Below are 16,245 nucleotides of genomic sequence, written 5' to 3' on the forward strand. Positions count from 1 at the left end.
CTTTTTATTTTCAAGTTTCTATGGAGATATTACAAACATGTAGACTTAAACATTTAAAATTTTTAGTAACTATTTAGCTTTAAAATAAAAATATGATTAGGCAAAATAATAAATAATGCCATCCCAAGTCAATTGTTAAGATCAAGTGTGTCATCTACCTGGTCACACCACCCACTCAAGGCCCCATGCCCTCCTGTACCTCAGGCTACAGCTCACCCAGTCTCCTAGAGATGCAGGAATGAGAGGGCCACACTGTCCAAATCTTCACTTTATTTTTAATATAAAAATGCAAATTTGGAAACCCACCCTGCCTTTTTCCCCCTAACATAATGCTTTACCTCTTAAAAATAAAAATAAAGTACTAATTCTATATACATCACATGTACCATACAAAAATGTATCCAAAGGTCTATTGCTACCAAAGTGTTCTAAATTAAAACAAGTTACAGAAAGTCCCTCATTGTAAACAAAAGATTACAAGTTACAAAATCAAAGTACACACGGGCCAGTCATGTATATAACCACGCAACACATTCTGCTCCCACACCAAAGTTGAATTTTTATGTGCCTGTATAAAAATGCATATCAATATACCTTTGCAAATTTATTTTTCATTATAAAGCAAATGAGTACACTTTCTACAATAAATAACCCGCTGGGAGGCACGCCTGCAGGAGTCAGGGAGGAACAGGAGACTCAGGGCAGGCAGGACGATGAGAACGGGCCCTGCCCGGCAGCAGCTGGCGGGACATTTTTTGGTGATTTGCAAGTGATGCACACAGCATAAATTTATTCCCTCTTTGCACAAAGTACCATTCAAAATAATGTCATTTTCTTTCTTAAAATACACATTTGTCATTGTAAATTTACATCCCGTCTTATTAAATAAGCGGTACTCTGTGTAAAGAGCATGATCTACAAAATTATTAAACATTCAAAAGTCTTTAAAAAAAAAAAAAAAAAAAACTACAGATTAAAGTAAGTGAGGCCCCGGCGCCACCAGTGGGACACCCACACCGCACTGCTCGGAACACGCCTGCCCCACTTGCAAAGCGCCAAGATAAGATGGTTTCATAGAAAACTTGGAAGTGAAACCTCCCCCTCCCTGGGGAAAAAGAATTAAAGAACTACACCTAGAAAATCAGAATAAGTTAAGTTCTGAACAATATACAAACATGTACAGCTTATCAACACTATGGACAACGCTTCCGGATGGCTGTGGCTTTGGTCACTGCCTTTTGCTGGAAGCCACCTCAGTCAATGTCACTGAGGTCACTGGCTGGCTCCCCATGGACCCGGCTCAGATGATTCATGGCTCGATCAAATGCAATCCGCACGGCCTTCCGGATGCTAGAGTTCCTCCCTTCCATCATTTTCAGCTTGTCAATGGTCTCATCAACACCAAGAGGAACCATCTTGGACTTGGGAAGCCACTGCCTTTTAGAGAGAAGACAGAGCATAAGAACCACCAACCTATTCTCAGTATGGTCTACCAACCACCAGCCCGTGTGTGTAGGAAGGAACCTGGTAGTACACAACCCAAGTTCCCCACATGCTGGACCTCAGGCAGGATGGCTGGGGTGCACAGCGCATCCACCTAGCCCTGAACTCACATAGGGCATAAAAATCATGATACAACCCTCTTTCCAAAACATATCCAAGTGGCTATTGAGGTAAGTCAGAAACATAAGAGCTGTGCACACAGGACAAGCCCAAGAATACACATATATGTGATACACAAGGTAAGCCTAAGTACACACACATATGCACACAAGGGATAAAGCAGAACAGATGTGTGCACATAACATAGGTAAGGTGAGTGAACCCTGGAGCAGAGTGAGGACCATCCTAGGATAGATAAGAAGACTACAAACAGGACCATCAAATGGGTAAGGCCAGTGTAAGCCTCACTGATGAACACCAGCTTCCAGAGAGGCAAAGAAGGGAGGAAAGAGCACCACAGGGGACCTGGAAAGTCCCCAAGAGTGCCCACTCCACAGGGGGAATATGAAGTACCTCCTAGTCCTAAGCATTCCCAGAGGATAGGACACAGTCATAAAGGGCCACATAGGAAAGGTCTGGACTCAACTAAATATGGTTAAGATGTCAGCAAGTAACACCCGTCTCAGGATCTCAACCATGGCATAATAGTGGTCTCAGCAGCTCTGGGTGAAGGCAGGCTAGGGGAGATAGACAGGGAACTCCAGGAAGGAAGTAAAGCTTGTGTCCTGGCAAAGCAGTAGGGTCAGAAAGCCCATGCAAGGGAACCTGGAGCAAGAAATGAAGACAGGCAGAGCCATTCAGAGAGAGAGAATAAGTGACAGGAGCTGTCAGGTGGGAAGTGACCAGCACGGAGTTACTGGACAGTGCCCTTTTCAGTAGACAAGGACCAGGACACAGACTACTTGGAGACACCCTGACTCAACATGGACCAAGCCAAGTCCTGGGACTAATAAATAGGCCCCTAGCTCGGCCCACTGCAGAGCCCTAAACACCACACTCACCAGCTTCTCTTATTGTCGAAAAACAAAACAAGGAACAGCTTCTCCTCAGACTTGGTCTGCATGTGCTCACCGATCTTCAGCACATCCAGGGGTGGGGCAGGGATGGTGACACCATTGTGGTGGCCAGGCACTCGTGGCATCTTGGGGTCAATGATCTGCCAAGGACATGCTCCAGTCACTCAGAGCCACATGCCTTAAAAGCTCACAGCCACTCACACACCTGTCTCCAGAGCCATGACAACCATACACCCTTGGCAGCACAGGAACTGCAAGGTACAAAGCATGCACTGGGGTCCCACCCCAGGTCCCACCAGAACACCCTACTCACAGCCTCTAGACTCACCAGTGCTGGGTAGGAAGGGTAGCCGCTGCACTTGGCCCACACCACTTTAAGGGGCTCCAGGACAGAGGCAGCAGCATCAGTGGAAATCCACATACTGTTCTGTCCCACTTCTAGAAAAAGAAGAACCCCAGAATCAGAACCAGCAGAACACCCAACACATCCAGCACAGCCACAAAGCCTCAGGGCTGAGAAAAGCCCACCCAGGCCCCAGCTTCCCTAGCTGCTGCAGCAGGACAGTCCCATGGCACCACCTAAGTCTACAAGAGGCAAACTACCTCACTTCCTCCTATGGAGGTCAGGCCTAGAAGCCTGTCAAAGACCTCCCTGCCTCCCACCCTCCCCAGCTCTAAGGCCTATGACTCCAGGTCTCCAATACTTTACCACACTTGAACTCTAAAGATGGGGGTTTTGGCATGTACCAGATGCCTATTACATAACCAAAAACCCAAATCCAAGTCCTGGCTTGCTCCACCACCACCACCACCACCACCTTGCTCTTCCAAGCCTTGATGAGTACATCCAGCAGTCCAAGACACAGCCCAGTCCACCGTGTTCAGGCCCCCACTGAATACTGCTGGTAAGAAGTATCCGACCAGTCCCTGGTCCCACCTCACAGCAGCAAAATACATTAGCCTCCCCATGCTTAGAACCTCCAGCACGCCCACCCACATTCACTGCAGCTTGTATGGCCACACCATACCCTGCAGTCTCTGGCCCTCCCCATCTTCAGGTCTCTGCCTTGACATCCACAGAACACAGTGGCCTTCACAGAGAGCTGGCCCCACCAAAGCTCCAAATTTTCAGGCAATAACAGGTGCTTCTATCTCTGGAGTTGGTTTGGCCCACTCTGACAGAAAAGTCTAAACAACATCAGCCTTCAGGTTCATCTCCCTTATACTGTGGCCTGAAACTAGGAATGACCACCCTGCAGTGGAATTCAGTTGTCAAGACAGACACCCTGGGCAGATCCTGGCCTGGACAAACCTGATGATGAAGAACTAGCCAGAGACAGGTGGTAGTGGCACACACCTTTAATCCCAGCACTCAGGAGGCAGAAGCAGGCAAATCTCTGTGAGTTCAAGACCAGCCTGGTCTACAAAAGCTAGTTCTAGGAGAGCCTCCAAAGCCACAAAGAAACCCTATCTCAAAAAACAGGAAAAAAAGAAAGAAAGAAAGAAAGAAAGAAAGAAAGAAAGAAAGAAAGAAAGAAAGAAGGAAAGAGAAAAGAGAAAGAAAAGAAAAAGAACTACCCAGAACCAAGGGTATTCAGACTGTTCTGGGAGACCTTGTCTCTCCAGCCACTGTATTATCAATCAATCAATCAATCAATCAATCAATCAATCAATATGGATACACTTACCAGCTGCAATCCTGGCAGCCTTAGCATAGTTCCCGTTCTCAATGCAAGATATCAGCTCACTGCGGTCCTCTAGTGTGTGCCTTCGTACAAGGGCAGGTTTCCCTCGCCCACACTTGGGTGTACTAAAACTTCAGGAGAAAAAGCAGACATGAGTCAAACAGACTACAGCAAAGAGCCCCGTGCCTGTGGCTTCATCCTACATCAGGTGCTGGGCTGCCAAGGGGTATAGAGACCCAAGAAAAGTGAGCCTGTTCCAGTGAGGATACTTGGACCACCCTTACCCAGCTGACCACCACAGAAGGTATGGCTATGCAGACCATAATCTCAGTAAGGGACAGATTTGGGGGATGGAAAGTACAGAGTACAAGTTAACTATACACTAACTTAGATTAACCTTTTCTATATATAGATTTACTTCTGACTTCCAGTTAAATTCTACCAAGTAAATCAAATTTATCTCATGAGAAGCTTTCCCTGAATGGCAGAGCACACACATCAACTAAACTGGGGGGCAGCCTTTCTCAGAAGTCTTCCGATTAAAGTCACGCACCCTGCTCGAGGACAGGGCCTACCTTGAGTCGCAGAGCGGGCTGTTGCTGGAACAAATACTGGATTCAGATGCACAGCGCCGTCGGGGCGCAGCTTTCCTCCCCAGGCCACTGCCCGGCTCCTGCTCGCTTCTAGTACCCCCAAAGCCATTGGTGAGACCTAGAACACAAGAAGCAGACAGAGGCACGGTCACCCACCCCAAAGCAGCAGCTCTACCCAACTTATTCCTACATTTCTGTCTTCTTTAAAACTAGAGTTAATTTCCAAATAACTTTGCTTTGGTAAGACAGGTTGCTCTTGACTTCCTGATCCTGCCTCTACCCTCCTGAATGCTAGGATTAGTCATGAGCTACCTACCACACCTGGTTCATGTGGTGCTCAGGACCAAAGCCAGGGTTCTGTGCATGCCAGCTAAGCATCCCACCACCTGAGCTTCATCTCCAGCCCCACAAAATTTTGTACAGAAAAAAACAGTATCAGCCGGGTAGTAGTAGCACAGGCCTTTAGTTCCAGCACTCAGGAAGCAGAGGCAGGAGGATCTCTGTGAGTTCGAGGCCAGCCTGGTCTACAGAGTGAGTTCCAGGACAGCCTCCAAAGCATTTCAGAGAAACCCTGTCTCAAAACAAAAAAAACAAAACAAAACAAAACAAAAAACCACAGTATCTTTATTCTCATTCCTATGACCTTAGTGGATGGACACAGACACAGTGGTGTGTGAAATAAGCACAATAAATTATAGTAAAAACAGTCAAGGTAGTTCTACCTCAACACACTCAACAGGGAATTTCAACAAGTTCCCTGAATGCAAAGCAAAAAGAATCTGTTACCACTCCCAAAATTAAAGGACCACATGCAGCTCAGTGAGCTTCCAACAAAGCCAGTCTGTCTGTCTACTGTGAAATGAACGAGTAGTGTCTAGACAAGGGCCCTCCAGTGCCCTCGAGTGATGGAACACTACAATACTCCACAAAAACATCGATACCTGTGGAACTTTAGGGATAGTAAACAGAAAATTAAGTTCTAAAAGCAAAACAACAACAAAAACACCAAAAATCAAAACCAGGGCTATATATATAGAGAACCCAGTGGTACAGCACTTGCCTCCACATACACATAGGCCCTGGGTTTCACCAGCAACACCAGGACTATATAGTTCCAAATGTGGGTATTAAAAACAACTTTTAAAAAATGCTGAAACACTTTAAAAACAGAAAGTGTGGGTCCAAGTCACCTGAACAATCCTCAAGTCCCCAAGCACAAAGCACATGGAGCTCCACCCCAGCTGAGGCAAGCCACCACTGCATACCTCCCCCCAGGAAGCTGAACCACACTGGTGACCAGATAAATGAATGTCTGGACAAAAGCAACCACATCACCTTGATATTTGAAAAGTATTTTAATAAAGACAAATCTTAGTCAATGCAACTACCATATTCTTCCCAAGAAGTCTAATCTTCCATTCAAGTCAGTAAGTAGAAAAAGGCACAGCCATGAACAACCACCCCCAGAGTGCCCCCAGTCAGGAGCATCATGCCCCAATGCTGTGTGCTTGCCTGGCTCCTGGCTGCGCCAGCTTCAGACAGAGAAGGAAAAAAAAAAAAAAAAAAAGGGGGGGGGTCCTGGCAATACTTTTTTCATATATGCCCACCTTCCCATGTACTTAAAACGTAAAAAACTATTTCCAAAGTAAATCATGTATGTTACACTCACAACATTTTCTTAGGAATATTTGCAGTGACTGTCTAGATTACACAGTTGACACAGCATTCTCTACATCACACCTGTGAAAAGGACCTGCTTGTGCTGACAAGGCCTCTTGTTTGCTCATCTGCAAAGCAGAAGGCACATGACAGGGAAGAAGCCATCCATACCCTACCCTTGAAGGGCTGCAAGGCCCAAGAGTTCTTAGGAGGCATGTGCTGCTTGGGGTGGGGGAGGGGGGGCAATAACATCCACTGCCTTGAATTAGCAGATTCAACACAGACACAGCCTTCCCAACCTGGCTGGACTGACAGAGGGGCAAAGTCCTTGCTCCAGAACCCAGAATCTTAGAGAAGACTGCAAGCCCAGAAATATCTGCCATTGCTAGGCTGAGCAGGCAGGTCTGAGGAATCTCAAGGTCTTGGACAAGCAGGTCCCCATCACTGGCATATATCCTAGGAAGGAGGCCCAGGATAGGACCCAAAAGCACAGCCCACATATATTTGGTATTCCCAGCAAGTAAGGTGCTTTGCTGGGGCCTAAACAGCCCCTAAAAGAAAAACTAAGGTTTATAATTCTGAGAAGGGAAAAGTATGATTAAATGTCTGTCTAGTTTTCCCAAGTGTTTAATTATCAGGGCACACCACATCTGGGCTCCAAGTTTACAGAAAGTTTTTCACACATTACATAAAAACACACACCACCTTGAGAAGAAGCTGGCACGGCTCCTGTGAAACTTGAGAAGCTTCCAGGAAAGACCCCAGGGGCCTGCTTTCCAGAGGGTACTGCAGCCCAAACAGGACAATGGTGCTTGCACAGCCCAACCAGATTCTTGAGGGCTTCCAAGGCCCTGGACATGTCCTGAGAGGCAATGTGGACCAGAGACCCAAGCTTGAAAAGCTCTTGCATCCACTACCTAGAGAAGACATGGCTTTGACACAAAGCCAGGTATGAGCCCTCTCTTCTCTGTGCCTCTACCTCCTTTGTGAACCATTTCCTACAATGACTCTCCCATCAACTGGAGGATGGGGAATAAAGTGCCTTCCTAGCACTGAGGCTTACTGTCTAGATCATACACAGGCCCACCATTCTTGATAACCAAAACAAAAAGATGAGATAGCTCCTAGACAGAGCCAATGACCCCAAGCATATGTTACAGAGAGTTTTGAGGTCTCCAAAGGCCAAGGCAGAGCCCAAACACCTTGCTCATGCCCAAATGACACCACAAATGTGCCACTGCAACTAAGTCCCAAGACAGACCCAGCCCCAGACTTTTAACTACTATTGTTTCTCTAAAAGCTCCCCTTTGGCCCAGGTATTCTAAGGGACAACTGGGGTACAAACAGAGTGGCCAGTAAAGGGCCCCTGAGGTGCTTAGGTCTCCACTCTGAAAAGCTCCCACCCACAGACAGGAGCAGACTTAGGTGCTTCATGCAAAGTTGAGGCATGAAGGTAGGAGAGTGGGGACACGATCCTTTCTCTCCTGGGCTCCCAACCTGCAAGAACCCACAAGGCTGCAGCCAAGTGAGAGTATCAGGGCCTGGTAAATGGGATTGACCAGCTTCCCTACCCTCTACAGACCCCACATCACCTAGGAAATGTGCCTGAGAGTGTGGTCACTGTGTGCATCCTTGCTGCTACTCCCACCACCAGTTACCTCAGAGCCCATTGACTCATTTGAAACATGACAGCACAGGATCATGCTGCCCAAAGCACTAACTTGTTCCCAGCTATGGCACATCAAAGAGCTTGGGTCCCATGCTGGACAGTGTGCCCAGGCTAGGAATGCAACCATTTCAGGGTGGCAGCAGAAGTCCCCTAGAGAACCACACAGTGGGTGCATCTCTCAACCTTTCAAAAGCACAGCAAACAATACCACCTCACCCGCCACCTGCTTTTCCTGAGTATGGTCTATGAAGACACTGCTGCTGCACACGGCCAAGACAGGCCAGAGGACAGGCCAAAATGCCCACTCAAGGGGAATTCCAGCAGGACTTCGAGGTTGGCTCAGCAGGCATTTGCACAGCTACCAACAAGACTAACAATGCTTAATAATGCAAGAGAAACTGAAAAAGGAAGGGAAATGAGGTAGAGAACAAAGAAATAAAAGATGCTAACAACCAAGTAATGAGCTCTCTTTAAGCCCCATTTTAGGCAGTGTTGCATATACAGTCCCTTCAGACACCTAGCCCAGGCTGCCCTAACCAGAGCCCCCCAGTCATCACAGGCCAGTTTTGGATGTGCTCAGAACGTGGGTCAAACTGTTGGATTATGTTGTCCAAGCTACAGTAGGTTCTGCCACAGCATTAGGCATTCCTTGCTTCCTTCATATCTATCCACCAGGAAGACCTGAGGCGCCGAAACATCTGCTCAGGCACCAGAGCTCCTCTCACTGCTGGGCTGACTTAAGAGGGGTGGGCTGGCCAGGGATAGAGATCTCCTCCAAGGGTAGGTGTCTGAGAGTCTGTTTAAAGGACGGCTCAACGGATGATTCCAATGTGATCCTCAAGAACTAGGAGCAGGGCAAGGAGGCAGCGAAGGCTTTGCATTCCAAGAGGCCATTTTAGCAGAACTCCAGTCCAAGTCGAAGTTAAGGAAAATAGGATTAGCATCCAAAGAGTGAGCTACCCAAGCACATTAGTGGTAACTGAGAACCTAGAAAACAGTGAGAACCATTTAGTCTGACTGCAAGGGCAGGAATCATCTCCTCCCTCAACAGTCTATGGCCATGGAAGACATTTTGCTTGCTTTCCACCACCCATTTCATTGAGAATCTCCACACCATGGGTATCAACATAAGAGGTGACACAGGTCCTGGCCTGATGGATGGTCCATTGATGTAAATAAACAAGCAGTCAGAGTAAAGAATCTACGACACAGAGCCAGCTCCAAAAAAATGTGATACCCATTAAATCGGTCACACCATGCTCTGCACTGCCCACAATGTCCTGCCCGTCCCGCAGGCATGAGCAAGGGAGCCCTATGGATGGGCAATTTTAAAATAAATGAGTCCACACTTAATCTAACTTGGAATCTTGCAGTGCACTGGAGCACCAGAGAATTCCCTAAAAGTTCAAAGTGCCAGATGAACCTGGAAAAGATCAGAAGGTTCTGAATACTCCAAGTCCTCAAACAGCGTAGAACTGCAACTTGGAACAAGAAATCCAGGTGCGCAGAGAGCACCAGAAGGTTCAGGTGGAGGCGCAGCCAGCACCGATGGTAGGATGGGCCCATTCAACCCATGCCTAGCCCACCATGGGCCAGGCAGATGCAGCAGTGGACGCCTCCTGCTCCTGAGGGTCAGATCTTAGTGCTAATAAGGCTCCCGGTGCTTAGGAGTGTGCTTAGGAATTCACCATGCATCCACTGAAATCTACTGCCATTCTGGAATAAGAAAGCAGAAATCTCCATTTCAGTCAGGATCAAAGGCACTGGGGTTACATGTCCTAAAGGTCTATAGTTAAGACAGCGTGGGACTCACCGTTATCACTGAAAACCAAAAAAATTCCACTCAAGAGCCAGGCAGCAGGGGCGCAAAACTTTAATCTCAGCACTTGGGAGGCAGAGGCAGGCAGATCTCCATGAGCTCGAGGACAGCCTGGTCTACAGAGCGAGTGCCAGGAGAGGCTCCAAAGCTACACAGAGAAACCCTGTATCAAAAAAAAAAAAAAAAAAAAAAAGGGAAGGAAGGAAGGAAGGAAGGAAGGAAGGAAGGAAGGAAGGAAGGAAGGAAGGAAGGAAGGAAATCCCACTCAGATGAACAAACAAGTAACATCTCATGAACTCCATGGTTAGCAGCCCAAAGGTGACAAATGGTCTAGCAGAGCCCATATGGCCAACTGGACTGCCCAGCAGAAGATGCCACATACAGAGCAAGGGCTCTGGACAGCAGCTACATGGTAAGAGCTTTTCCTACAGTGTCCTGCAGGGTCAATAGACTTTCTGTTGCTGATAGATATGAACCTGGAGGTAGAAAGAGTTTCTACTCCATCCTGTGTACACTTGTCACCTAGTACTGAGGCACTCACTGAGCAATCTCCTAGCACCAGAGCCCAACATACCATGACTAGCTCAGTAACACAGAGTCCTTCATTACATGTGACTAGGAAAAGCTAAAGCTATACAGTTACAGAAACTCCCAAAAAAGTGAAACTACTTTAGCTTCAATCTTTACTTCCAGTGGCATATTGAAATGGCTTCACAGAAACCAGGTTTTATAGGTGACTGGAGAGACAGCTCACTGGTTTAGAGTACTTGCTGCTCTTCCAGAGGAACCATGTTCAGTTCCCAGCACCCATATGGCAGCTCACAACTGTAACTCCAGTTCCAGTGCATCCAACACAGATATTCATACAGGCAAAATACCAATGCACAGAAAATACAAAATAATTTATTAAAAGAAACCAGGTTTTATCTAATTTTAAAATGCTATTATCAGCTCATCAAAATAAGAGGACACTGTAAGAAAAGTGTCTGTAAAATTACTGAGTACAACATAAAATCAAATTAGCTGGGCCTGTTGGTACAGAACTATAGCTTCAGCTACTTGGGAGGCTGAGGTATGGCACTAATGAGTTGTGGCCTATTTAAGCAAGGTGGGTCAGCGAAAGGTGCTTGCTACAGAAATCTGATGCATCCTTGGGACTTGTACGGTAGAATTTTCTGACCTACACACACACACACACACACACACACACACACACACACACACACACACGCAGTGGCATGTACACAAACACACAAATAAATGTAATAATAATAATAATAATAATAATAATAATAATAATAATAATAATAGGACTCCATGGGGCTGGAGAGATGGCTCAGAAGTTAAGAGAACTGACTGCTTTCCCAGAGATCCCGAGTTCATTCCCAACAACCACATGGTGGCTCACAACCATCCCTTATGAGATCTGGTGCCCTCTTCTGGTGTGCAGATATACATGGAAGCAGAATGTTTTATACATAAGTAAAATCTTTAAAAAAAAAAGGGGGGGGCTCCATAGTACACAACTTGCCACAAGGCAATGAATTCAATCAATCTGCAGTACCAGTGTATGTGTGATGTGTGTGGAAGGGACTAGGGATGGGGGGGGGTCCCAGCATCTCTCTCTCTCTTCTCTCTCTCTCTCTCTCTCACACACACACACACACAATATAATTTGTAATAAATTATTTTGTAATTTTAAAAAAATCACAATTTAGCCAGAAGGTGGTAGTACACGCCTTTAATCCCAACACTTGGGAGGCAGAGGCAGGTGGATCTTTGTGAGTTAAAAACCAGCCTGGTCTACAAGAGCTAGTTCTAGGACCAGCTTCCAAAGCCACAGAGAAACCCTGTCTCGAACCCCCTCACCCACCCACCCCCAAAAAAATCACAATTTATTGCTTTTGGCAAGAATCCGCTTCTGGGTATGCTGCTTCAGGCCAGGGAACCCAACATATGAGACAGTAAGAGATGAAGAGGTGTCAACAGCCCACTGACACTACCGGGCCAGTCTTTTCCACCCAACTCTCTGACTTGAGCACCTGGCAAAGCTCCAGAAAACAGAATTCACTCATCATCAACAAGACTTCTGTGTTTGTTGGTCCCTGCTGACATGCAAGAGAAAGCACCCAACACCGGAGTGCCTGGCAGGAAATGCAATTTTCCTCAGTCAGGGTTTGAATGAGAATAACAGACCCCATAAGATCATATATTTGAATGCTTGGTCCCCAGTTGGTAGAACTGTTTGTTAGAATGTGTGGCCTTGGAAGAGGAGGTGAGTCACTCACTGGGGATAGGTTTTCAGGTTCAAAAGCCCAGGCCATTCCTAGTTAGCTCTCCCTCTCTCTGCCTTATGCTTGAGGATCAATTTAGCCCTCAGCTAATTCTCCAATGCCATGATAATGGACTTTAACCCTCTGGAACCATGAGCCATAAATTAAATGCTTTCTTTTACAAGTTACTCTTTTAAAATATATATATATATATGGAATGCTTCATGAATTTGCGTGTCATCCTTGTGCAGGGGCATGCTAATCTCTGTATCTACCAATTTTAGTATATGTGCTGCTGAAGCGACCTACAAGTTACTCTTTACAGCAACAGAAAAGTAAGACAGAGCTGGTACCACGAGTAGGGTATTTCTGTAACAGGCCTGACTATGCTGTTTGCAGGACTTTGGAATAGAAAAGGGGCTGGACACTCTACACAGTGCTTAATTTAATGGCCACCCTAACAGAAACTTGGAAGACAGTAGTCCTGAAGGGAATGTAGACTATGGAGGCCCAGTTCAAGAGGTTTCAGAGGAAAACAACATTAGCAACCGGACTTAAAACCATTCCTGTGACATTTTGGCAAAGAATGTGACTGTTTCTGTCCTTGTCCTAGGAATCAGTCTGAAACTAAATTAAAATATGGGGCTAAGTTTTGGGGCAGAGATCTCACCTAATAATGACTTTGTTACATAGTTTTTAATATTCACTATTATGTGTGTCTAAATGCAAAAGAGCATGTGGGATAAAAAGAATAGAGTTTGAGGAGAACAAGGACACCACAAAACTTAATTCTAGAGCCAAGGCTTGTGCTGAAAGAGATAAGGAGAAATGAAATAAAGGGAGCAGTATCCTTAGGATGAGATTCTACCCAGCTAATCCTGCAATGGGGGGGAGGGGAGAGCGCACACTAAGGAATTACCTGTTCCTAAAGATTAGCAACAAACCAAAGATTATGCCCATGTAATTCAAGCAAGGCCAGGTTCCATCCCAAGCTGGCAATTAAATTTAGTTCTTCTGCCTGTTGGTTCTGAGTTTAGTCTTGAAGGATACAAAAGGAAAAGAACCCTGGGTTCTTCCTCTTCCAATAAAGAAAGCCACTGAGATCAAGTGTGTGGCACAGAAGAATCCCTGCATGGGGAGGTCCAGAAAAGCCACTGTGCAAAACTGTGAAAGTGAAGCCTGGATTGTGCTAGTTGCCCAAGTCATGGGATGTCTAACAAGGAGAGCTACATATACAGAATGCAACCAGTCCATGACAGAGATGTGTTTTACAGTTAGCAGGGCAGGGCAATCTAAGCCCTTTGACATTGCACACAGAGCTACATGATTTGAAGTTTGCCCTGGTGAATTTAAGTCTTGCTTTGGACCAGTATTTCCTCACTATGCCCCCTTTCCTCCCTGGGAGGAAATGTTAATGCATATTTTATGCTATTACATGTTAGGAGTATATGATTTTTAATTTTGATTTTATGGGAGGTTAAAATTAAGAGACTGCCATGAGTCTCAGAAGAAACTGGACTTTTAAATTGAGATTGTGAGACTATGGAGACTTTTGAAATCAGACTAAAGTACTTTGCATTATGATATGGCCACAAGCCTATAGGGACCCAGGGAGTAGAATGTAGTGGTTTAAATGAGAATGTCCCTCATAGGATGATATATTTGAGTGCATGGTCCCCAGTTGATGAAAGTGTCTGGAAAGGATTAGGAGGTATGACTTCATTGGAGGTATGTCACTAGGGGTGGGTTTTAAGGTTTCAAAAGCCCAGGCCATTCCCAGTTAAAGTTCGCTCTCCTGCTTGCTGGCTCTCTCCTCTCCCTACCACCCACAAGCTTATGAATCAAATGTAGGCTCTCAGCTAATACTAGCATCATGGCTGCCTGCTGTCATGTTCCCTGCTGTGATGGTGATGGATCCTAACCCCTTAAAACAATGAGCCATAAATTCAATGCTTTCTTTTGTAAGTTGCCTTTGTCATGGTGTCTCTTCACAGCAACAGAAAAGTAACTGAGACACTTATCTAGGTGTGACAGGATAACAGAGAATAATAACCAGGCTTTAATCCAGGACCAAAACAAAAGCACAAACCTATTTCTAACAGAAAGCAAATGTTGAAAATCTGATGTTGGTACCAAAAGACCTAATGACAGTCATTGCTCGAGAACTTTAACACCATCCTTCCACACTGTTTTAGCTGAGAGCTAGATAGGAGGCTGTGACAAAGTCAAACCAGCACAGGGAATTTTCATGGAGTTGTTATAGGTATAGGCAAACATGGCAACATCATTTCTTGGGGAATCACATCTTATCTTAGTAGTGGGGCCTAAGTGATGGTTCAGTGGGTGAATTCGCTTACCGTTAAGCCTGATGACCTGAGTTCAATCCCACATAGTGAAAGCAAATAAACAACTCCCCCAGTTTTCTCTAGATTTATTTCACCCCCCAGATGTGTGTACATTGTGGCATGCCCCAACCCAACCAAATACGGGAATACACTAATTCAGTATTTTTTTTTTTTTAAGGACTGTCTCCATTAAAAGGGAAAAAGCTTAAAAGTAAATGAGAAATATTTTTTAAACATGTTAAGTCTTTTTTTTTTAAAAAATTTTATTTATTTATTTATTTATTTATTTATTATGTATACAGCTGTGTGCCTGCATGCCAACAGAGGGCACTAGATCTCATTCAAGGTGGTTGTGAGTCACCATGTGGTTGCCGGGAATTGAACTCAGGACCTCTGGAAGAACAGTCACTGCTCTTAACCGCTGAGCCATCTCTCCAGCCCAATGAGAAATATTTTTTGAGTGTGATTATATGAGGCATTAACAATACAATGCACATGTACTAACAAGTTACAAAAAAATTGGGGAAACATTAAAATATTCCTTAAGCCAATTATGCAAAGTCTTACAAGTAATGAAATGACAGATTATTTTCAGAGTGCCCAAAGGACAAGCAGTCTTCAGGAAGGAATGGTTCAGGCTCAAAACTAGGGCCCTGGGTTTGTGGGAACTGACCTCAGGAGATACACACATCCTGGGGCTACTTGGTGCCAGGTGTGGCCATTGGCAGATCACAGCCTACACACATACATGCATGCATACAATATTAAAAGTAATCAATCAAACCACACTCAAAGCTGCACTTGATGTGTGAAAAAACACAGGGACAGGAGAAAGGGGACAAAAAAGGGCAGGGCCAGCCATACCCAGTGGCCAAGGCACTAAATGGCCAATGCCTGAAAACAGCTCACAGCTTTTGAATGAAAACCCATGTTGTCTGTTTTCATCTCTAGAAATGAGAATGCTGCAAAAACAAAAGCTCAGTACCATGATTTCATATTAACAGATCCCTGGAGAGGCAGCAGCCCCCTGACATTTACCTGTATCTAGGCGCTTTCCCGGGGACTCCTCCTCCACTTCGGAGTCTCCACATGTGCTCCTCGACCTTTTCCGTGGCTGCAGTAGAGTCTCCAACCTCGGAAGGACTACAGACAAAAAGGTTTTGGTCCCTAGCTGAGGAGAAGTTGGCTGGGTTTCAGTGTTCTTGGCAGACTTTGGGGGGCTTACACTTTTCGATTTGCAGAAGAGAACAGAGGTGCGTCTGTTTACATCGCTTGATGGCTCCGCCACTGCGGAGGCCGCCGCCGCCGGCACATCGCCACTACTGGCGAGGGTGGGCTCTGGAGGGTGTCCGCTTACCAGTGCGCTCTGAGTGCAAGTGCTATGTGATTCATTATCAAATGTGACTCTTTTGAATAGTTTACTCTGCTCGGGGTTGAGTTCTACTGGTTTGAGGGTTGGTGGTTCTGAATTAGTCTCCGAGTTTGAAGGAAGAGGTAATGCATCTGATGGTTCAAGTTTAGGGGGAGATTTATCTCCTGAAAAAATTATAAATAAAGTGATTTTGAAAACTGAAGATTATAAAATCTATTATAAAACTTATATAAATGTGAAGTCCACCAAAACACTAATTCAATTAAGGAAACAGCATCACACACAATGGTTTGCTGAGCAGTGAGCAGCCT

At 45.5% G+C, this 16,245-nt stretch overlaps 1 protein-coding gene and 1 pseudogene across 4 annotated transcripts in view; both read right to left on the bottom strand.

Moving 5' to 3' along the window:
* Positions 1-250: 250 nt before the first annotated feature.
* The window catches only part of Brd1 (bromodomain containing 1), a 47,667-nt gene continuing 31,672 nt past the window's right edge, over positions 251-16,245 (bottom strand). Inside the window, exons 8-13 of one of the 4 annotated variants that reach the window (XM_027396210.2) lie at positions 15,601-15,705; positions 4,780-4,915; positions 4,208-4,335; positions 2,848-2,957; positions 2,505-2,659; positions 251-1,437 (exon numbers count right to left, since the gene is read on the bottom strand). In XM_027396210.2, the coding sequence (XP_027252011.1) occupies positions 1,254-1,437; positions 2,505-2,659; positions 2,848-2,957; positions 4,208-4,335; positions 4,780-4,915; positions 15,601-15,705 (818 nt within the window). In that variant the 3' untranslated portion in view covers positions 251-1,253. Of the gene's footprint in view, positions 1,438-2,504; positions 2,660-2,847; positions 2,958-4,207; positions 4,336-4,779; positions 4,916-6,133; positions 9,842-15,600; positions 16,099-16,245 lie in introns of those variants that run through there. The other 3 variants (XM_027396209.2, XM_027396211.2, XM_027396212.2) reach the window with 3 other exon arrangements.
* On the bottom strand, positions 12,424-12,521 carry LOC113831003 (annotated as a pseudogene).

The sequence above is a fragment of the Cricetulus griseus genome, chromosome 2 (genome assembly GCF_003668045.3).
Source record: "Cricetulus griseus strain 17A/GY chromosome 2, alternate assembly CriGri-PICRH-1.0, whole genome shotgun sequence".
NCBI classification, from domain to species: Eukaryota; Metazoa; Chordata; class Mammalia; order Rodentia; family Cricetidae; genus Cricetulus; species Cricetulus griseus.